This window comes from Pseudopodoces humilis, chromosome 10 (assembly GCF_049639895.1).
Source record: "Pseudopodoces humilis isolate 2021_Gansu_Grassland_sample_001 chromosome 10, ASM4963989v1, whole genome shotgun sequence".
NCBI lineage: Eukaryota > Metazoa > Chordata > Aves > Passeriformes > Paridae > Pseudopodoces > Pseudopodoces humilis.
In genome coordinates this window covers 16,371,262-16,395,050 of record NC_142209.1, presented here as the reverse complement: position 1 = coordinate 16,395,050, position 23,789 = coordinate 16,371,262, and the positions used below count along the sequence as shown (strand labels likewise).

Genomic DNA, 23,789 nt, shown 5'->3' with positions numbered 1-23,789 from the left:
TAAATTCTCCAAAATACATCTTACTAGATCCCTACAAAAGAAATCTAAGTAGGTACAACAATATCAAATTAAATTTGTTGCAACAGTTATTAAATACTTCCACTAATATATACATACAAAATGCCACACAATGAGCTTGTTTACCCTTGGAATGTGTGCTGCTTTCCAGCAGTTATGCTCCATCTCCATATCCTCCAGTTCCACAACACGAAGACCCAATATTAACACTTTGTACATCCTTTATTATAGGCAAAAATAAAGAGTTTGTTTTTGTTGGGGTTTTTTCAGGGGGGAGGCGGTTAACAGAAATTAACCCTCTGCAATCTCACAGCTGTGGTAGTTTGTCTACTGGGGTATCAAACTTGAAGTCTGCTGGGAAAAGATCTGGAGCTCGAGGATAGATCAGCCTGTATGACTGTCTAATTGTAACATCAGCCACACCAGCAATATCACCAATTTCTACAACAAAAGAGCAGAGAAGTGATTAGTTTTTACTTTTGCCATTTGTGTTCAAGAAACCAGCAAGCATAATTTATCAAGAGTCTGGACACCTGCTTCACTTGCAACTCTCCCAAAAGCCCAGTAGAAATAGTTTTAACTGTGGTGACTAGTATTTTGGATACCTAAGTCTGTCTTCTTACATTTCACAGTTCAACTCAACCTATAAATTGTGGAATAACAAATTTCAAATTGGCAGAGGGCTAAGAGTGTAAAAGTGATTGGAAACATCTACTGGATGTCATCTACTGCAATGACCAGCAGTATTTTAACAAACCATCATCCACTTCTGGATCTTCATTTTTATGCTTCGATTAAATATAAGAAAAAACAAGCAAAAAACTGAGTCACAGACAAAACAAATACCTTCAGTTAGACATGAAATACATTTACCTTAAAATGCATCAAGAAATAAGGCAGAGGCACAGAACACTGTCTAACAAGCTGAGGGAACACTTGTTTGAGATGCACAGAAATTTAAATTTATTCAAGAGTTAGTCAAGTTAGGAGTTTAAACCTTGAATTGTATGAAAGCCTCCAGCATTGTCCAAAAACACCGGAGCAGTGTGGAGCCATAGTGCCCATGGCACGCAGCTGTATTTTTACATTCACTCTTAAGAGATGCAATCCAGCAGCTCACAACCAGCAAGGATGAAAGTACTGACCTTCCTAGGCTTCAGATCACTTACAGGCCCAGGAAAGTGCCAACAGGATGGAAGATCCATCATAAGCAGTTACATATGCAGGACATAAGCATATACAGTTACATATGCAGAACAAAACACCACAACCTGACAGGTAAAAGCTATTCTTTATCCAAAGGGAACACTCCATTAAGAAATTGCTACATTTTCAACATTTCTGATCCGGACTGGACAACTCGGTGGAGCACTTGGATCCATTTCTCACATCAGGTTCTACCCCCTGCAGAATTAGCAAACTTCCTTTCTGCAGGCACTGTTGCCCTGTAGGCCTCATTCCCTTGAGCCCCAGAGACTGATCTATGCTGCTCTGTGGCTCAAGAGCCCTGAACTCCTTACTGCCTCCCCATGGGCTACCCTACCACCAGGGAACCTGCCCCAGCTGATCCACAACAAACCTTGCCATCCCAAACTTTCCATCTTTACCACAGGCTCACAGTAAGTCAAGGACTATGTACTAATGCAGGTGGATTCCCTGGCTGCAGAAATTATTCAAGATTCAATGTAATCCAAAGCCCAAGTTCTCCCTGCAACTAGCCCCAAGTTTGTGTTTGGAGAAAATATTAGCATAGGTGAACTTTAATAATTATGCTCATTTGAATGTGCTGGTCCATTGCATTCAAGAATCCAACTCCTAATACCAGAAGAAAATGAATTCAGTTTACACTGAGTGTAGTCAATTACTCCATGTTCATTCTGGGGACTGGGAGATCCATCCTGATTTGGTCCTTGCTTTATGCAGCTAGAATGGAGCTTATCACTGTTTGCAGACCTCATCCGCGTTTTACAGTAACACTGAATTTTCTTTCAAAACTAAAGAAATGGCAAACTAAAAACAAACCAAAAAAAGTCAAGTTTTACCTTTTTGTGTCCTTTTCTCTGAAGAAGCCTGTGATGCCATGTAAATAGCTGCAGCTGCTACAGAGATAGGGCTTCTCCCAGGAACCAAATCTAATTCCACAGCCTTACGAGCAATATGTGTTGCTGCCATTTGTACTTGTTTGGGAAGACCCAAATTAGAACAGAATCGTGACATGAAGTCTCCAGTTGTAATCAAATCAACACTGGTTTCCAGAGCTTTCAAAATCAGTTTAAAACACCGGCCTATTTCTTTCTTTGAAATCCTGGACACCGCACATATTTCTGAAAAAAAGAGTATAAATTAAATCTTGGGCTTCACACCATTTGCTCCCCACAAAATAATCAAACTTGATTCTCAGGATATTAAGACCCACAAAGAAGACCAATGTCCTGAAGGCCACCATAACTAAATAAGCTCTGACCACATGTGAAACTTCAGTCAGTGCACATTTATCATAAGGCACTAATTAATACAGCTCACTTAGTAAGGGGAATTTGGTACTCAATGCTAGAGAGCTGCATCTCTATTAGGGAAAAGTTGCACAAATTTACTACAGAACTGCTGGTTCAAATTCAGTTAAACTCAATTACAACAGTCTCCACCATCCTCTGATCAAAGCAATGCCTTTTAAGTTTCACCAACATTCAAAACAACTTTAAAATGCTAAAACCCCCATGCCCAAAAGCCTACTCCTCAAATACAACGAATTCCCACAGACCCTTCTACCCTCCCTTCAAGGGTGAGCTACAGCTGAGAACAACCGATTTGATAAAGTCCAGGAGTAAGAAAACCAGCCTCCTACAGTGACAGTAACTAACCTTTCCTTCATAGCAAAATTGAATCTGTATCACTGAAAACTTACCTTTAAATGTTCTTGGAACACCCTCTTGCCTACAGGCTATGTAGAGACAAGCAGAAGCAATAGCATCATTACTTCTCCCCTTCAGGCTCTTTTGCTCATACACTTGCTTGAATAAATTATTTGTTCGATCCTTCAACGCAAGAAGATGAAATTTAATTAACTCCAGGCCATTTAATTAGCAGCAATATCAAAAATTCATGTGCTCATTATATTATGCTAACTAAGTCAATGCCAGAACAATTTAAGGAAGGGAGACATGAACTTACAACTATATTTCTAGGGAGGTTGATTCTGTCTGCCATGTTCGTAATTTCTTTAAAAGCATTCATCATCGCACGATCAGAGCTGCTCATAGTTCTGCGATTTTGGTACTTTGAATTCCCAAATTCATCAAAACTTGCCGCACCTGTGCCCTGGAAAGAAAAATCTGTGTTGTCCATAATACAAGCAACTTCCTGCTCACTTCAAGAGCAAACATCTTTCAGCTTTATACATTCTAATTCAAGGCATCAGCTCCAACAGTTGTGCAAATAAACATCACTGAAAGTAACTCATTCAATCAAGCATTGTTCCACACAACAGGTTCTACACTTTGCATCAGTCTCAAATTGTGAATTCCTACCCAGAGACCACAGATTACACAGGGCTTTTTCTTCCCTCATGTAACAATAGTTACAGAGTCAAAAAGAGAAAGATAACATATAGCCAATGTGTAGATCTCAATAGTCCTGTCACCAGTGCTGAAGTCCAGGATGATATTCTATGCAACTCTTGTGTATCCTTTGGGCTACATCTGTGAGAGACAGGTGAGTCAGAAAAACAACTTTATGGTCAGCTGGAGACCAGTCGTTACAATGATAACCATCATGATAAAGGCATGGGCAAAGAGAACACACAAACCAATGAGCCAGTCAAACCCAACTCGATACCATGCCTGTTAGAGGCTGCCAGACTTAATCAGAAAATGGAAATATCCATGTACTTTGACTTTATGGGAAAATCATAGGCCTCTTAAAAGAAAAACTTCAGTTCTTTGGAGAATTAAGAGCCTCAAACTCAACCTGGCAACTTCAAAACAAGCTTCCAAGGTACAATTTTGTTTGTACCTTACAAATAGTGCAAATTGCGTATTTCTATTAAATATGCAGATTTGCCCAACCAACAGGGTCTAAAATGTTTAAAGTTTCCAATTTGTCAGCAGTCCAAAACAAGTCTTAACCAAATAATACCATGTCAGATTAGTGACAGCCAATGACAACAATGTGTCCTGTAAATTCAGAAGAGCAATGTCTGTAATTTATGTTGTCTATATATGTGTTCAGTGTCACAGTATGCAAGGGGCTCCAATTTCTTTCAAGTGGAAGCACTTCTTCACAATTCCATCATGTGTAGGAATCTGGGTTTCCTGAATCTGTAAGCATTTATTCCTTGCTGGTACCTTCAAACAATTTACATGGGATGGGGCATCCAACTTCAACTATAGACAGATGTGGTCATTTAAACAAGCCACTGCAGACAGCAACTACCACACTGTCATTTTGCCAAAACCAGTAAAAATAAAGCAGGTCTTGATCTGTGACTGGCTGATAACCTGGCCAAACACTTACACACAGAGTTCTCAAGCTGAATATCCAGCAATGGATTGAGATGTCCAGGTTGTACAAAATGGGGTAAAAACACAGTGAACAAAGGATAGGACATGCCCTGAAATCACCTTTTTCTTCTGAGCTGCACAGTTTCTTTGTTCCTGACCCATGTTCTTGGGAACTGCCCTTCTATTTTAACACAGGCTCTATAATCTCTCTGAGGTGCATTTCTGCATTTAATACATGTTCTCTGACTCACAGTAGTAACACTCGCTCTCTTGGCCATTCACTTACACCGTTCCCATGCCCAAGGCCTCAACGACACCCCACTTCCAGCAGCTCCAGTGAGTGGATCGCTCCCTGCTGAGACACCATCTGTGGTGCTCACACACCACAGTTGATTCACAGTGGCAATCGAGGACTTCAGCACAGAACCCTCCTCAGAAGTCTCCTTTCCTCCTTCAACAGGTCTCTATAACAGATTCCAGAACCATTCCTGGTTTTTTCCTACTTCAAACATCCTTTAATACAAAATAAGCACCCTGACATGATTCTGGCACCAACACAGCAGAGGGCTGCTCCAAAGAGAATCCTACCTCCTTGGCCAGATCAACACCTCCAACTATTCAAAGGTTCCCAGTAAGATGAAAAGGTAAACAAAGATCAAGAATAAAGCACAACAAACTTCAGGCCACAAAGAGCAATACTAGGATTCCATTCAAAAATTATGCCATAACTTCCCTTGGCCCAAAGTATACAGGAGTCTCAGGTCAAAAGGCTCCTTGCTGGCCATCAGTCGTACCTCTGCTCCCTGCAGTGCATTAATTTATACTTTTTTATGTGTTTATCATGGCCTCCTAGACCAGTGCTATGCACAAATGCTTACAGGAACTGCATGAGCTCAAACTCTTAACAAGACACCAGAAGTGTAAGCACAAACAGGAAGTCCCCAGGTCTTTTTCTAGTCAGGCTTTATATCAGAGACTATTCTACCAGGAAATATTGCTCTGTCCTGGAGCCAGCAAGAATTCCCCTTCACCACATGGATTTTCCCTGGTCCACTGGTTAAGGAGAACCAAAAAAATAAATAAATAAAAAATCCCACATCTATTAGGTGCTGTGGAGTAAAACTAGACAAGGATTTTATCCTGCTAATGTGAGCCCTCTTCAAGAGCCATGCCCAATATACAACTCACAACTATAAAAGGGGTGGAAAACACTCTTCCACCTCAACTGCTTACATAAACCACAGAAATTCTCCCTGTATTTGTTATTTAAATGCACCATCCACTTTCCTTCTGGAGCTTTGAGGGACAATGCTTTGTTGATTTCAGCCCTTGACAACCATATTAGGAGTCCCTTTCCCTTAATGGAAAAAGACAGAAGCCACACAGTTTTAACTTAAATGAAATCGACTTTATGAATTATGTGGTTTACTGTTGTGGTCTTTGAGTCAGGAGTTCTACCTGTCTGGCTTTCAAACAGAACAGAAACCTCATGGGTAGCTCCTGGAAACAGCCTTCAAGGTAGCTAAAGCGAAAAAATGCAGTCAAGTAAACAGTGACAGTCTCTGTAGGAGCTCAGTGGAGGTCAGATTTACAGTGCTGGCATTCAACAGCTTTGAACCCCAGAATTTCCCCACAGTAGCAGAAATTATAAGTATGACCAGTATCATCCACATCACTAATTTGTGGTTAACCACAGCACCAAGGCATGCCCCCAGATCCAGCAGTCTTCTTGCCCAGAACAACCAGCTCATATGGATCAGTCTGATGGATCTTTTCTCCTTTTTTCAATCATCAGCCCCTGACAGCTTCTCATTGCTTATCAATATAGCACTTCCAGATTTAGGCCATGAAGTTTAACAACAGCCAGCTTCCTTTCAAAGCCATCTGATCAAAGGATAGGAGTTCTATGCCAAGAGATTGCATTAGATCTTTGTTCAACCAATATAAATTCTCCTGGAGTTATAGTTACTACAAAAAAAGGAACTAGCAAAGGTGGCAAGACATTTTCCACAAGACAGGAAACAGATCTTACAGTTTGCTTTTAAACTCATATAAAAGAGTCCCCCGTATCAAAGCAAAACCAGAAAGCTGCTTGTTCAGTTATTTTTCTTTATTTTAAGTTGGAATTTTAGAAATAACTATAACAGTCTGGCTATCAAGTCACAATTAACATGACACTTCACCATGCCTCCAACTGATCTGTACTGTAATCAGATCAACTGCAGCACACGGTACCTAATTTCAGAGTTACAGTTCTGTTCCAGTATCCTGAAGATCTGCCTGTGGAATTCAAACCACTTACACCACTGCCAACTATGCTATTCACCCTCCTCTTCACAGGCAAATTAATCTCTTTTCCAATGCAGGCTGCTGCTGCTGCCTCAGACAGATGGGATCCTTAAGGATTAAAACCAATTAGGAATTAATCCCTTTGCACGGGCAGAGCAGCCTCTGCTGCTAACACACACAGACCACACACCCCCACAGGAAGGGGCCCCAGAGCAGCACCTCCTGCCTCCCCAGGGGAAAGAGAGACAAACCACTCTGTGAAGCAGAACTGACCCTCTTCCTCTACTGTTACAAAGCAATACTGTTGTAACTGTTTGAGACTCCATTTCCACCTACGTTTCCAGGAGTTTACAACAGATCTAACATGATGTGCCATGGGAATTATCAATGTCCTTCTCTTCTGGATTTCCCAAAACACAGGTTGTGTTTTAGGAGTTTTTCTGGTGGAGGTGTTTTTGGGAGGGTGGAGCAGGTCAGCTGTAAAGATTTTATTATCTGCAGTCCTACCTCAAGCAGAAAGAAATAGCTGTTAACTGGGAAAATAATAATCTTACCTTGCTTCATTCTCTGGAATTCACAAAGGCTGTTCTCTACTCTGTCAGATACTACTTACACTCTTCAGGACTACACCAATTTCACCTTTGCTCAACCACTGTGTGTATCTAGGTCAATCCACATCCCAGCCTTCTGCCAGCAGGGACTTCAGATGACTGCTTGAAAAATGTACTCCTTCCTTGAGTTAGTTATTTTTGCTGCAAAATTCATGCCCTTTCTGCACTGTCAGGAGACTTCTTCAGCATCTTCTGATAAAAGCCATTCACTTCCTTCCAAACAACTGAAAAAAAAGCAGCCCCTGATACAGAGCTCACATCAATGAATGGCATCCCAGAGCTCCTGCTTACTAGCAAGACAAACACAGGAACTCTTGTGCAGAAAACATCCTGGTTTGTCAAAGGGACTCCCAATTTCCCATAGAAAATAATGCACCTCTTCTGCAATTCCTCCCTGTGCAAATAAAGTATTCACAATTGGACTGACTGCACCCTCTACATTCCCCAACACAATCCTGGCAGTTCCAGTACTTTTTACTCAGTTCTCATAGATTAAATCATGTCACACAAACAGTCCCATATCTTGTCTTTGTGGAACAGCACTCTTTGCCACAGCAAGTTCAGTCATGCCTATTCTGGGATGTTCTGGTTCACAGCAAAACATTCATCAGTTGAATGTCCATCTCTGAAAGTTTTTAGTTTTCATGGTCAAACAAACTTTTCATAGAAGTTTCTGTGTCTTTAATTCTCTCACTAAGGCTGCTATCACTCTTTATTATAAATTAGGATAGGATCCAAACCTCCAAAGGGAAGGGGGTTAACAGCACAAGTCACTGATCACCTGGACACAAAATCTAACTTTAGCTGAAATGTCTTCTGTCTTTTCCAACACTCAAGTTCTAAAGGAGCTCAGATTGTTTTACTGACTGAATCAAACTGAGCTCCCAGAAACAAACCTTGTATTTACACAGCCCAGAGTGAGAAACAATGTGAACCTGGAGCAAACAGTCCATTTCTCCATCTGTCTATAAAGGTATACATCTTTATCACAGCTGACCAAATCAGCAACAGAAGTTCAAGCCCTCTGAACTACAATCTTTCTGATCCTATATAGGTGGCATTAGAATTCCAGTGACTTCTACAACACTGCTTCACAGAGCCACTTAGCAATGCCAGTGTTTTAATGGAGCAGTGCAGAAATTTGTTTGCCTGAATGTACTCCAAAAGCCACTTAAAATCCCAAAATGTGACAGGCAGAAATGTTTGGAGTTGTCCAAAACAACCATCTAACTGGACAGTTCTTCAAAGAGAAGGTTTCTTTCTCACTAATGGTGAAAATTAGCTGCCCATCAGTATTCACATGTCAGCTTCCTCGACTGGAAGAATTCTTGGATGAAAAGCATTCTGCATACTTCCCTATACATACATATTTAGGCACTTTATCCTAGCAACATCACTGGGACAAAAACATCTGAGAAAACACAAAGCAGCAAGATGTTTTTAATCAGCAACTTAAATGTTCATGAAACATTCAGGAAATGCACAAAAATTAATTTGGATCTTGCAGTAAAAAATAAAGAAAGTACAATTAAAACTTACCTGGGTCATTACTTCATTAAAGGGAAAGCATTTAATGCATTTGTGTGACTAGTCCTGCTTGCTTTCAGGAGAAACAGCAGGATATGATTGTGCCACAAAATTTCAATCCAAGTATAGACTGAATACTTTCCTTTGGGGCATTCACAACATGAAAGCATTCTTCATTTAGTGCTTTAACATTAAGTGGAAGAACATGTACATGAGATCTCCAGGTCTCCAATATGAATCTGATACAGATTTCACAAAAAAAAAAAATGGCAGCACTAGCTATTGAGATATCAACATTAATTTCGGAACCACCTCAAATACACTTGCTAAGTCAAAGTAAACTTCTTTTAAAATTGCAACATCAGCTTTCCTATTTATAGCAACATATCAAAGGGTAGCAAGTAACCCCATAGCGCTGCAAAGTTTTTGGTTTTTTTGCAATGTCGGCCCTTTCCTTCTATCCCCAGGAAAGGGCCACATTGTATACAGTGTTGAAACATGCAAGTTCAGGCAAAAATCTCTTTAAAAATACATATGTCGTATAGTTTCTCTATGGATGTATAATCTGGTACTTGACATAAAAACACTCAGTAAAATTCAGTATTTGCAGTGTTACCTTGCCAATCATTGTACTCAAGTCACCATCACTCAGCAAAGGATTCTGAGTATCCCCAACTCGAGATGGGTCTTTGGTTGCTTTGTCATTGCTGAACGTTCTCCACTCTGACCCCACGTCTATGACCCGGTCACCTGAGAACACAAAGCAACACAAAATCTGCATTAGCACAGTGCTTTAAAATATTGCATGAAACATCAAGCCAGGCATCTGAGCTCTGCACTGTAAGGAGGCTGCCTGCTGGCATTCCCAAACACAATAGAAACTGGCAGGACAATGAACCAGAATGTTCAGGATCTACTAGTTAAAGCAATGGAAAAAAAAAATGCAACTAGAGTTGCACAGAAAACATAACTAAAGAAATGCATCCAGAACACAGGAGCTGTCACCTGGATTACAGCTACCCATGAAGAACGTCACGGCATTTCCAATACACAAAAGGGATCAAGATCTCAATTTCAAGCTGAAGTCAGGACTGCCACCGGATTGTTTTTAATGAGTCAGTTGTTGTAACTTAACAAGTTCTATCACATGTGTACATAATGCACATATGAATTATCTATCATGCACAATTCCATTAAGCTATAATAAATGACTTCTCTTGCATCATTTCCAGGTCTTTTGTACTCTCAATTTTGTATCTTATAACCCACCATAATGACATTTTGCAGTTTGGTTTTAGTTCTTGAAGACAGTTCTGACCCTGCCCAATTTCAGGATGCTTGACAGTATCAGCATAAAATATATATATTTAACTACTTCTTACACAACCAGCCCTTTTATAACTGGAAGATTTTCAGTATAGATTCAGAATAAACAGGAAAAGCACCACATTTTCTGAATGAAACAACTTTCCTTGCAGTCCTCGCAATCTCACATTCACCTAAACCTTTCCTACAGCAACTTACCAGTTTGAGAAATAATTCTCACCAACATTTGATGCAGGTAAAAGCCCTACAGTAAACACAATAGAAACTTAGGGGGGGAAGGAAAAAAGAAACACAAAAGAAAACACAAACACCAGCCCCAAAGCCAGTGCAGCTCATTGTATTCACAGATCTGATAAAAGCTGCATCTCAAAGGTGCTGCCTCCAGAGCAATACTACAGAACTTTTAAGAACACATGTACAAAAGAACACAAGGATCACAAGTACAAAAGGATCACTTTTCTTAGTGTTCTGTAGTAAAGCAGAATACAGCTCTGTGTAGGATGCCAGAAGAAACTTCAGAATAATTGGTACCCTTCTTAGCTAAACCTAAGGAAAAATTCATCATCTTTATCAATGTTTAAGTTTGTTGTGAGAGAAATGTCTGCAAAAAAAAGTAGCATTGACTGCATAATTATCGGTATGGAAGTCTTAGAATGAAATCCCAGAGGCTGGTCTAACCTGGTGAAAACATAGGCAGAAAAAAGCACTCTGCAAACAATATAGCAATACAAGATCCGAAGCTGGAGAAAAATGCAGAAGGTGTGAACAGAGTAATGCAACTGCAGAATTCCCTGGGGGATACAAGGGGAATCTATCATGACAGAATAACTCTATTTTTAACATAAAATTATACAAGGAAAATGCTTGAAATTGAAAGTTGTGAATGAACTAAAAGAAACTGCTACAACAAAAAAGAATAACTTCAGGTTAAAGGTGTTCTCATCAATATCTGTCAGACCTGCTCAACTATGGCTCCACCTTTATTCACTGCTCTAATAAAAACCGAGGGGGAAGAAGAAAAAAAAAAACAACCATGAAAAGCTACAGGGTTATGCACAGAATTGATCTGTGCTGCCTTTTACTCTTTCTGCTACAAAGGTCAACCCCCACACCCTGGCAAGCTTAAATTTGCAGACAGTGTGCTCCTCTGACTCCCGGACTCTGTAAATATTTGATTCAGTAATGCTCCTTCTATGGCCTAGCAGCCACTTTACTTTTAGACAAACCCCCAATACTGTTTACAGCATCTAAAAAAAGCAAAATGTACTTAAAATTCTGGCATGGTATAAATAGAACACTGAGTACAGAGCAATGATGTAATATTTTTCCACATAAGTGGGAATGACCTAAATGACTCACTCAGGGATCTGCCTCTTGTGAGTTATGAACCATTCCCACTCTAACAAAAAAGTTCTATATCACTGCCTGCTTTGACAAACACATCACAAACAGAAGATCGAGACTACTATTTCAGAGTGAGAAAAGATTAAGTAGAACAAATCACTGAATAGAAAGCATTTGTGTAATTAAGATGCAGTATGCAAATATCTTCATTTTGCCAAGAAATCTGCTACTGAAGAAAAGAAGTTTCTCTATACTTTCAGTGTCATTGAAAATATACAGAAGTCCTAGGCAGCACATTCCATCTTTCAAAAGGCTTCTATAAAAGTGTGACACAAGCTGGAAGTACCAATGAAAATGGAACAAATAAGCCCACAGGTTTCCACAGATGGAAAATGTATTCAGTTACAAGCATGGCTAGTTGGATTATCTCATTCAACAAGAAACAAAAACCAAATGTGGCATTTATTATCTTTAATTCTTCAGTACATAAAAACCACTTTGGAACTGTGATATTAGCACTGATGCAATTAAGCCCCACCCTAAGTGGTTAAAGCAAAACTTTAAAATACTAAACTTAGTCTTACAAAAAGCAGTGTAAGAAAGCCTTGAAAATCAGTCACGAGTTAAGATTTCAAGCTCTAAATTTGCTAGGTCATACCCTACAGACTGGCTCTCCTAAACAAGATGGAATATGGGTCCAACAGCCAAACATGAGAGTAAAAAAGCTCCCAATAAGTACAGTTGTCTCTGCTTTCTCATATTATTATATTGGTTTGGCAACCCTATAAAACTGCAACAAGAATGGGAGTGGCCATGTATTCCTTGGCTACTTCCTTTTGATGCTGTCCTTTGGAAAAAAAGGGCTTCACTAGATAGTTACATGAGATACTCCTTTATTTAATTTTCCTCTAACAGATGAGTTCATCTCCTCAGCTTCCTCCTCTGAAGTACATACAAAAACAACAGTTTTCAGGACCAAATCCTTGTGAAAAATATCTCCAGGTTGATATCCCAAAGCATCTTTCTGAACAGATCAATTATTTTCCATTGCTCAGATTCTTTTCATTAACTACTCTTCCAGTATTCAGGTTCTCTTTAAAATACAGTCTAACAGACTAACTCACAGGCTCCAGTGCAAACACAGTGCCAACTTCCCTGATTGAGGTAACTCATCGTCTGAAAAGCTCATTCAGTAAAATGCAGAAGTGCTGCTCAGAAAGAATAACCTCAGGCCAAGGTTACTTTTCTTCACAATTAACACATGCAAAGAACATGTGCTACAGAAATGCAGGAGCAAACTCTGACCAGACTCAAAAATTAAAATGGAATTTTTAAGTTTTTACAACTTTGTTTGAAACATCTATACATCAAAATTTATGTATGTTTATTCCTCCCCTAAAAATAGTGATTTCTCAGACAAAAATATTTTCAAACAAGTCCTGAGCTTTCAGTTACATATTTGCAGAGAAATAATACCAGCTATTTCAATGTTGCACTTCACTTGCAGTAACTCATAAAACATATGTCTTTTCTTCTCCTTCTGCATTTTGCATTATCTCTTATAAGACAAGACAACTTAAAACTTTGGAGATGTCCAATCAAAACAAGAAATATGATGATATTAATGAGCAATGTAATCTTCCATATCCAGTCTCGAAACAGTTCTGAGAAGGCATGTTCATAAATTCTTTTCAGAGAAGCTCTAATGTTACCTGTATATTGCATTAAGTTCTACATATTACTAATATTTTAACATAAATACAGTATTAAAAGCTCATTTGCACTCTGAAGTCACAAAATACCTACTGATAGAGAATGTTTCATTCTCACAGTTAGTTAAGGAATCTGCTGCCATCTAGTGAGCACATATATTATACTTTTAATTAAAAGCATTTTACAATGCCAAATTTAAATATATATATATATTTGTAGAGATACATATATATAGGATTACACAACTTTCAGTCAGCTCCTTATTAAGCAGAGTAATGAGGTGCTGTGACAAACTACAGTGAAAAAACTAAGAAGCAGATTACAAGCTGCGAAGAATCATGAAGCTATGAAACTGCACAGAACCTGCAGGCTGAACTGAGTCAGATTAAGCTCCAGCTCTCAGCCTCGCCTAACCCCTAAATCACTTTTGCAACCTTCTGCTGGACTTGCTCCAGCAAGTCTCTCTCTTCTCAGTATGAAAAAGCCCAGAGCTAGACAGAGTACTCCAGGTAACTACTCCACATTCTATTTATTAGCTTACATACTGTCCCATAGAGTAGCACACAACTTTTTTTCCAATTTTTCAGCTCTAGAACTTCTATTAAGTTGTATTAAATGTTACCAAAGAATAAACTCATGGGGTGGGGAAAAAAGAAATTAACAATTTTACAGTCACCACTTTTTCTACAAAATTTCCAGTCTTTATTAAGACATTAGTACTCTTTGTAAAAGTTATCTTGTTTTCAATGAATTGTCACCACCACAATATATCAGCAGCAACACCAGTCTATTCACAAGACAGTTAAAATAACTGAAGCAGGCTTTCAGATGCTAAACAAAATATAAAAACTCCAGAAGCAAACGAACAAAAAAGCCACAGATTATTTTAACTAGTTGCCAGACATCAACAGCATCACACCAGTACCAAAGAGCAACTATGGATTGAAACAGACAGTACAGCACTGCAGGCAAATGACTGCTACAAGAACAAAGGCTTAGCAGCTCCTGCATATCAAAATGATGACAAATCTAAAAGGACTTACAGGCTTCCTAAGCCATCAGCTTGCATAATAATGTTGGAGGAAGCAAATGAGAGTAGAAATGTTAAATGATCAGGTGGACAAGTCTGGTCAGCTGAAGTTACACCTCCCAGGACTTGAGGCCTGTTAAAAGATTAACAGCTCAAATACTCGTGAAGGATGCTCCAAACTACAGAATCTCAATTTAAAATGTTGTGCCTGATCTACCCTACATCACAAAATTTGAGACTCTTTTTCCAGAACAGGAATTCAGATTGTTTCTAGCCCTTATCTGCCTAATCACCTTGTCAGCCTGGTAAGGAAGAAAGTTAAGAACCACTCCCTAAATAGGATGATTCAAAATATTACTGTTACTTACTAGAAAATATGGTACTTCCACCTAATGGAAGCATTAGTCGCCCTCAAATGCTTAGGTCACCAGCCAAAAACCCACTAACTAGAAAGCCTCCTCCACCCTCCAGGAAATTTGATGCCAAGAGCAGTGCTTATTACAAAGCATGACAAAAGATGCTAACTTAACATTTAAAATCTGTTTCCACTCTCACAAGCATTATTGCCAAACACTTAGAAACAGCGCCCTTTGCTCTTAAAGCTGAAAAGGTTTAGAATTAAAACAGACTATTTGAAATGCTGGCTGAGAAAGTATATGGCCTTTCTTTGTATTACAAATTTCCTGTATAAAGTATCCATGAATGTTTATGCAAGACTCAATTATACAGAATGTCTTTAAGCATCAGTACCTTTTATAATTAGCTTTCCTCTGAATGCAAGAAGTCCTTTTGCAAGGACCAACTTCTGTCAGACACTTTTTAGTAGTCTAGACACCAAGCATGTAAAGGCTGCTAAGACACATCCATGTCTGAAGATTTTTTGCCTATTTTTAAGCAATACTTTGAATTAAGAATTCATATTTTAAAGATTGGTGATACTTGCAAAAATGAGTAAACTTGAACATACATCCAAATATTAGAAGATTTTTCCCTATGGATGTAACTGCCCTCTACTGGATCCAAGTCAGAAGTACTTAAGCACCTTCCCCACTTACTGGGTACTACAAGCACCTAAAAAAAATGGTTTCTTTGGTTTTCACGAAAAACAAGCAGCTATACAAAAGCAAGGAACTTATCCTTAATGACAGACACCCTGAGTAAAGTACTGGCCAGTTGAGAGGCAATTGTGAAACTCCTTCCTAGTTGTTTATTATACTGCCAAGAAAAAAAACAAAACTGTAGTCTAGTAAAATCTTACCTATTCTTCATGGACCACACTTGAATTTACAATGCACCATTTCAATATCAAACTTGTCAGAAGCATCAGCCAAACAAATCCTCAAAAAAGACAAATTTTTCTAACAGCCTTAGTGCTGACCACAGGCTGTTGCATATTTTTCCCTAAAATTCTTCAACTTAACACCCAGGTATAGAGAGAACAGGACCTAAATGTCTGAATGTTGGTCATAATCTGATTCAAAGCTTTAGCAAGTTGATACATGTCCAACAATCCTCATCAGCTGGAGACAGACTTCTGCTTTTTTATCAAAGAAGGCTGCCCAAAACAGATCCATACAAAAGCACTCTTCCTCTCAGCCACACCTGCCTACTGAAGTAGACAGAGCTAACCAGTTAGAGAAAATCACTTACTACACACTGAAAATAAATTCCTCACTGCTTAACTCCTGCACACTAAAGTAACATTTAACAAAGCTATCTATACAGAAGTTTGAGGAATGTCTTAGAAAGGTATTCCTAACCTGAGATATTCCTTATACCTGAGATACTACACAGCAGTACATGCCACTGAACTTATTCTCCTCTGAAATTCACATCACCACAATGCTACATCAAGAAAATTGAGTGCTTTGTCTTCCACTTTCAGTCTGATTTCTTCAACTCCTTCTGGCACATCAGTTGATTACCAGCCTTTTTTACTTCCTATAAGGTAGTAAGCAAAATATTTGCCTGTCAAGAAAGAAGATTTACTAACCTTCTGTTCTTGAACAACATGCTTTTCCCCCCCACCAACTCTGTCTGGAGTATGAGATATGGTGAATGTTTTAAATGACCACAGAACTAAGCCCTAAGAACTCTGTCCATGAACTCTTCCACCAGCCCATGAGCCCTGACTGTAGCACATAGCTCAGAATGACTGGAGAAAGGTAGGGATAACAAAATCATTCTTGTTACAGTAAATAAACCTGGACAGAGTTGTAAAGTCTCAAATGCATGTCAATCCAGACTAATATCAAAATTCCATGGATAATTGTAATTTAGGTCTCGAAGTGCCTTTCAAGCAAAAAGCAATTGGCAAAAGGAAAAGTTAAGAAGTTGGAAATAATTACCATGAAACAACAGAACCCAAACTAATCCACAAAAGGTAACAATGAAAAGGCAGATGAGATTTAGTAGAATGAAGCAGTATTTTGAAACAATAATACCCTCAACATCAGCTTCAGTAATAACGACATTACAAAATTATTTTAATACTGGACAGCAAAACACCTGTTTATTTAGAACATGTGGAAACTATTGGGGAAAAAAAAAACCCAGCATACTAGATTTTACTTAAATTTCAATCTTATTGAGACTAAGAATAAAACCTATACATAGAAAACAGCTCTGATTAAAAAAAAAAATCTCAAAAATCCCTTTAAAAAGTAGTACTCACAACAAACAGCTCTGCCTAAAATATGGAAGTCATGTGATAAAGAGATCAGTTCGTCCTCATCCTGGCATCCTACTGCCAAAAAATTTTCTGTTGCTTTACCCTTTCAACTGCAGGCCTGATAAATGCAAGATCATTAATAAGAATACTAATTTAATCTCCTACTCCCAGAAAATTGTTTACAAACCTGAAAACTATCTATGCAGCAGCTATTTTATCCTACAACACAGTTCTACATATAATATTCTTACTCTCTTTCCATAAATAAGCAACTTCAGTACTTCACCATAGAAAGCAAGAAAAACATCAAATGCAAATACTTAGTTAAGTCAAAGACTGTTAGCTCTGTCTACAGCTAAATTGCACTCACACACTAAAAAAATAAAATCAAAATATATCAGTGAAGTCACACCAGTATGTACTTTACAGCAGTAAAGTAAGAGCACAAATTCAGCATTTACCATGTATACCAGCAGTGCTCTGCAGACACTAAAAATCAATATTTTTAAATAAACATGTAGCACTTCTTTTGCTACACAGTACATTGATTTTTGCATGGCTGGGTTTAACTATTATGAATGATTCCCTTCACTGAAGGATCTCGGTAACTTTTAGTCCATTCCAAAATGCTATTTTCAGTGGACTCTGCTCAAGTGTGATCATGACACATGCAAGCCCTGAAACAAAACTTTTCTATGTAAAAACAGGAAATGAAATTGTTACTCTCTTCAGGGGAATGTGTCCCACAGAATCTGCAACAAATACACAACAGCTGCATTTGGAACACATGAAAACTACATTTTGTCTTCATGCCCTTAAAACATCCCTACTTCACAAGCATCTCCACAAAACAGGCATCAAGGTTTGGATCTGGTTTACACTTTCTCTAAATTTTTTATCAGTTCAGGTGAGAAACTATTTAGTGCTCACACTTCCCTTTGGTCATCTGCACTTCTGTCACTTATCCTATTTAATTGATTTTCCAAATTACCTGCTGGATACCCTAGCTAAGGAACTGGACACAGAGGTAAGCTAAATAGCTGCAGGAATGCAACACAGAATGAGAACAATCAGCACAACAATCATAAAGCCTTTTAGTGACAAATCCATAGAAATGCTTACCTAAAAAACATTTTTTATCCTACCAGTAATATTGGTGGTAAACTGTACTAAGACAATTACAAACACATATTAAACTCTATTCAGAAACAGTTTTTAATAGTATTCTAATGATCCTGCTCACTGAAAATGCTAACATTTTGAACTAAAGAATTCAGATAAAACAGAGGATAAACTCTTCAGGAAAGAATTCCTTGTGACTAGAAGGTACACAAAATGAGACTTCTGACAAATTCCAAGTTCCAAAAAAATATATTTATGAAGAAAAAAATTTTCCTCTTCTCCCAATACCATTTTAAAAGTTATGAACCAATCAAGATGGGCTTTTCTAAACTTTTTTCCAATCTCTGACAGCCATGCAAAGAGCTGAACATGCACCAAACTATTTTTAAGCAGTAACTTAGAAGGTTACTATCATATTTCAGTAGGAAATACTGCTGTGGATATTTGAATTTTTAACCAGCAACTTTATTCTGATTCATTGACCTTTATCAAAATTTATGCAATTTAAACCAGCCCATCTTTTTAACAAAGCTTTTAGAACACCTCCTTTAGAGGCTTTAAACAGTTTCATAATTTTAAAGGAAACTGGTACTCAAGTTTCAGTATTTTAACCATTTATGTAGAAGCTTTCCTTTACATAAAAAGATATATTTTAGTTTCTTGGCTAAATTAGTACTACCTTCACCACAAATTCCTTAGCTTTCAGCTTTTTATGAAAATTTTTAAATTCAACAAGGCAAAACAAAACCACTGCTGTCTGGGAAAGAGGAATATAAACTATTTGAAATATTTAGCACCACTGAATGAATCATCCAAACATACACCCTCAAGGAGGATTTTTTATTTGCATAAAGGCTGAAAAAAATTAACAGAAATCAATGAAGTTTAAAGTATTATCATAATAAAAGCATAGAAAGTTTCCCATGATAAAAAGAAGGTGCATGTAAGATGCTCATCCTAAAAAAGATACATAAAAATGTATATGCAGCAGGTTCTATGACAATTTCCTCCTTCTTATTCAAACAAAAGACAATGCCTAACAGGCCTTTCATTTTAAATATTCCATTATGCTTAGAAATAGTCTGTGGAAGTTGCTGCTACACAAACCAAGTAAAAGAGCCCCAAAAAATCCAGTGGGAAAACTTAGGAAAGTCTTAAAAGCCTTAGGAGAAGTGATTAACAAGCACATGCTGTGAAGCATATAAAGATAAACCCTTCAGGGAAAAAGGTAACCCCTAGCTACTGGGAAACTGAGGTTGGTTGGGGCTTAGTTTTGCGTTGTTTTTTTTCTTGTAAGCAAGTTATTTCACAGAGACCTTTTATAACATCTCATATTTTCCTCAATGAAAGAAGAGTCATGATTAAAGACAATACTGGACTGGACAGCATGATACTCTAATTCATATTGCAGCACATTTTAAATTTTCAGTATTTAAAGAGAGTTTGAGTCTTTTTATAGTGCAAGAAGTTACCAGAAGACAGGCTATTCAAAACAGTAAGCTTTTAGCAAACGGACAATCTCAAAAAAACAAGCCCCACACAAAAAACCAAAAGCAAACAAACAAACACCCCATCAAATCCACCACCCACACTTGGGCATCAAGAGAGTGCAAACCTTCACATGCCATTTAGGTTACATGGTAATTTATAAAAACATGAGTAACTACTTACCTACTACTAGCCCACACTCAGAACAAATCATATCACCAGCTCTGTAATCCTCCACTAAAATGGAATCTGGATGATTTGGGCAAGTCACTCTTGGAAGTACATCCAAACTAAGAAACAAATGAGAAGTCTTCATTACTATTAAACAAGCAGGCTGCATATCAAAATCAAAAGAGTTCCTTGCTGATAAGAACATTTCTATAATACAGCATTCAGTGATTTAAATTCTAGAATATTAACTTGACTACCTGAGCTGCGCTTTTTATTTAAATGTTGTAACACTACATTTGACAGTCAAGACTTCAGATCACCTTAAATTCCAATTTTCTTGTAATGTATCTTGTACCAAAATCACTTCAAATCAAAACATCAAAAATCTACAGACTTGATTAAATGCAGTGGAACTCACAAACTACTGCTAAATGATGTTTCCCAATAAGTTAGTGGCAATTTCTTCATTCCAAATAAGAATTTTCACTCCTACTCAGAACAGTATTATTTACCAGCTCCTTAAGTCAGGAAGTAGTACACATACAACATGTATGTTTAGAAAATTCCCAATTCAAACACTGGTTTATTTTAAAGTATTTGAAGAAGAAATTAAATTTTAAATTAAGCAATTAATAGTGAGATCTTAACAAAAAATAATCAGCTCATAAGGCAATTACATGACAAGAAGTTCTAGTAACAAATCTTTTTCACACCCATGGACCTTCAAGAATTACAACTTTCCATAAAGTATTAGCATTATTTAATACAACAGCTTTTAGTTACTGACCAAAGTAACTAAAAGTTACTTTGTTAGAAAAGTAACTAGTAATAGAAAAAAAAAAAGTAACTAGTAGTAGAAACACCAATCCTTTCTAACTAAACGTTTAAAAAGTAATACTTCTTATTAACTGTTAGGTAATTCTACTATAGACAATTATTTCAAAATCGGAGTAAAAAGTGTTTACAACTGGGATCCATGTATTCCACAAAGCCGTTTTGCTCAAGCTTAAAAGCACAAGAGTACAGAAGTGGATTCCAAAAAATTTATCATGACTATTAACCTCCATCTGATTAAACCAAAAAACAGTTTTCCTTTCCATTGTAAAAAATTTTCAAAAAGAATTACTCTGACTGGCCCCATTTTCCACTATTATGTCTGCCATTACTTCAGCCTAACCTATACTTCTCATCTTAATTTTCATTTTTTAGATATTTCTGACGAGTCTACAATACAAACAACCCAAACATTTTAATCCACTAACTGTTCACAAAAATGTAACTTGAAACCAAAACTGAAAATTAATACTAAAACCTCCAGAAAGCACATGTCACCACAACATCTTCAGATGTAAATTATGTTCAAAACACTACATTCATGCTTTTCAAACTACTTTCCTTCTGTTCCCAGACAGAAATTTCATACGACAACACTGTTGACAAAGCATTCACAATCATCTGACGTTTGGCATTACACAAAAGGCAGTGACACACCAACCAAAAGGAAAAAAAAATAGATTCCAGACACCTCAAGGAATATCGTGTTTTGTTTCAGACTTGATCTTCATAAAACATTGCAAAAAATTTGTCTTCCCATCCCAATTTAACTCGGTTTATCTACACATATATACTCCTTGCAATGGGTTCAATTTACTAAGCCACCTACGCCGAAGGAAAACGCAGGCCACATGTGTAAAGGCCCATCTCAGCAAACAGCTCCCGAGTTGCAGCAAGACTACTCGGAAGCACTTCCTAGATCCTAGGACAGGTTTAGCAGGAGTTAGAGTCACTCCAGTCTGCTCCGTGGGCGTTTCTGTCTAGAAAGAGAAACTCGGTTCGTCTCCAGGAGAATTCAGAGCCCGAAACCCGTCTGGTCACTGACCGGTGCCGGCAGAGATTTAGGGTGGGAGCCTAAAAGCACTTTCCAGGCCCCGATAAGGTGGAGCCAGGCCAGGGACCTCGGCTCAAGGCGGGGCTGAGCGGGAAGGACACGGGGGCCGCGCCAGGCAGTGCCCGGCCAAGGGACACGACGGGGCGAGCTCGGTACCACTTCAGGCCCTCAGTGTACAGCCAGGCCAGGCCACAACCGCGCTCGGGGGACGAACCGGGCCGGGTCGCCGTTCGCACTGAGCTGTCGCTGACGAGGAGCCCCGCACTCTGGTCATAAATCCCCCAAAAACCTCGCCGTCTCTTCGGAGCGCTGCCCAGCAATAGCGACACGAAGACGCGCAGGCGGCGAGCTCGGCCCCTTAGAGGCCGCTCAGCCAGGGGCCGCCCGGCCCGGCCCGCACAAACAGGCGCGGGCGCCCTGAGGCCCGGTCGCCCGCCGCCCCAGGAACGGCCCCGACAGACAGGCCACCGGAGAGGGGCCGGTGCGCCGTGCTACCGCGCTAGAACGACGGTACCGGGGCCGGGCAAGAGCGGCGATGGCCGCCGGTCAGTCCCCAGGCGGCAGCGGAGGCGACGCGGCCATCTTCTGTCCGTGCGGAGGACGGGAGCGATGTCGGAGCCACTCCCGCTCCTCCCGCGGGCCCCCCGCGCCCAGGCCGCCCCCGTACCGGCTGGTGGACGCCATCTCGGCGGTGCCGCGGCAGTGCCGGAGACAGAGCGGCCGAACGGCCCCTGCTGTTAAATCCCGAGAGCGGCGGGCGGGGCCGCCGGGCGCTCCTACGGCGGCCGCGAGGGGGCGGGCTCATGGCCGGGTCGGCCCTCGCTGGTGCCGCTGCGGGCCATGGGCCGGAACTGTGCTCTCGGCTCGGGCAGCAGCCCGCAGAGCACCTGCGCAAAGCCCATCGGCATGACTCCGGTTCAGCTGCTTTGCTCTTGCTCAAGACAAGCATGAGCAAAACTGCCCCAAGTCTGCACAGAAGTACACGGGGTACAACGCGTTCCTGGCTCTGAAACTAAGCAGAGACCAACTCCCGGAAGAGAAGTGTAGTTCCTCTTCCTGCCGTTGCCCGCTACAGCTGCTGTGGCTTGGCACCGTGCTGTCGGAAAGACGAGAAGAACCTGGCGCTGCTCTGGGCGGGCCCCGCAGGAGTCGGGCCGGCTGTGACTCGGAGGCTCTCGGCAAACAGGCCGTGCTCGGATGCTTGGGCTGACTGAAGCAAACTCAAAGCCCGCTGGTTTGTGTGGGCTTCCCTTGTTAAGCGGTATACCCGCATGGTGCGATTAGCTCCCCTTCTGTCTCTCCCCCTTGCATACACCTTGGTAGAGAGCAGCAGGCCAAAGAGGAGGAGAAACCGCAAAAAAATGCTCTTCGCAAGACCAAAGCCCTTCAGCAGTGGACTCGAGTCCTGGCTTTCACTACCCAACAGTTTATCAGTATGCAAAATTAGTTTGTAGAACGAGCAGCAACAGCTAGCTGGTTTTCAAGCTCAAGCAATAAAACAGTGGAAAAAAAAATTATTCCCTCGCTGAAAGAGAAGGATGAATGGGACAGGGGGGTCTTAGAGATTTTGGAAAGTACCATTTTTTCAATGCTTCAAGGTGATCAGTACTGAAGTCTTCCAACAGTTATAAACTTGCTATCTATTTATTAATCAGGTACATAGAACTTTTCACACCAATTAAGCCCATGTCTTCACTAAATCACAAGAATATTTTTCAATTTACTAGTTAAAAGGAAGAAATTCCCTGTGGTTGAAAAGTTCTCTAACACTTGCTAAGATTGAGTCAACCTAATTATCACACAACCTCCAAACACTTCTCCACCAACTGCAGTACTGTTTGCTGGTTGAAAATGGGAAAGTTTAAACTTGACAGCAAATTCCTCAGGATTAAAAAAAAAATAAAAATAGAAATCTTTTGGAATATAAGAAAGCTGAACTATTAGAAAATAGAGATGCTGACATAAAAATTTAAAACTTTTTTTCCACTTGCAATGATCTTTTTCAGAAATGCTCAATAAACCCAAAAGCTGAAAGAGTAACAAAAAACAAATCACTGTAACTGTCAGTGTGACTACAGCACATGATACCAAG

General features: G+C 39.5%; 1 protein-coding gene across 3 annotated transcripts; it reads right to left on the bottom strand.

The window, feature by feature from the left end:
• Positions 1-221: 221 nt before the first annotated feature.
• Positions 222-22,483, bottom strand: GTF2B (general transcription factor IIB). 3 transcript variants are annotated; one of them, XM_005520999.3, is made up of 7 exons: positions 22,365-22,483; positions 19,822-19,928; positions 9,561-9,694; positions 3,190-3,336; positions 2,924-3,053; positions 2,061-2,342; positions 222-459 (listed from the first exon to the last, which is right to left on the bottom strand). In XM_005520999.3, the coding sequence occupies exons 1-7, from the start codon at positions 22,379-22,381 to the stop codon at positions 326-328; spliced, it is 951 nt and encodes a 316-aa protein (XP_005521056.1). In that variant the 5' UTR covers positions 22,382-22,483; the 3' UTR covers positions 222-325. The 3 variants fall into 3 exon arrangements, with proteins under 3 accessions (XP_005521056.1, XP_014106288.1, XP_014106289.1); XM_014250813.2 differs by lacking the exon at positions 22,365-22,483 and adding an exon at positions 21,473-22,071; XM_014250814.2 differs by lacking the exon at positions 22,365-22,483 and adding an exon at positions 21,335-21,440.
• Between the last annotated feature and the right edge of the window lie 1,306 nt (positions 22,484-23,789).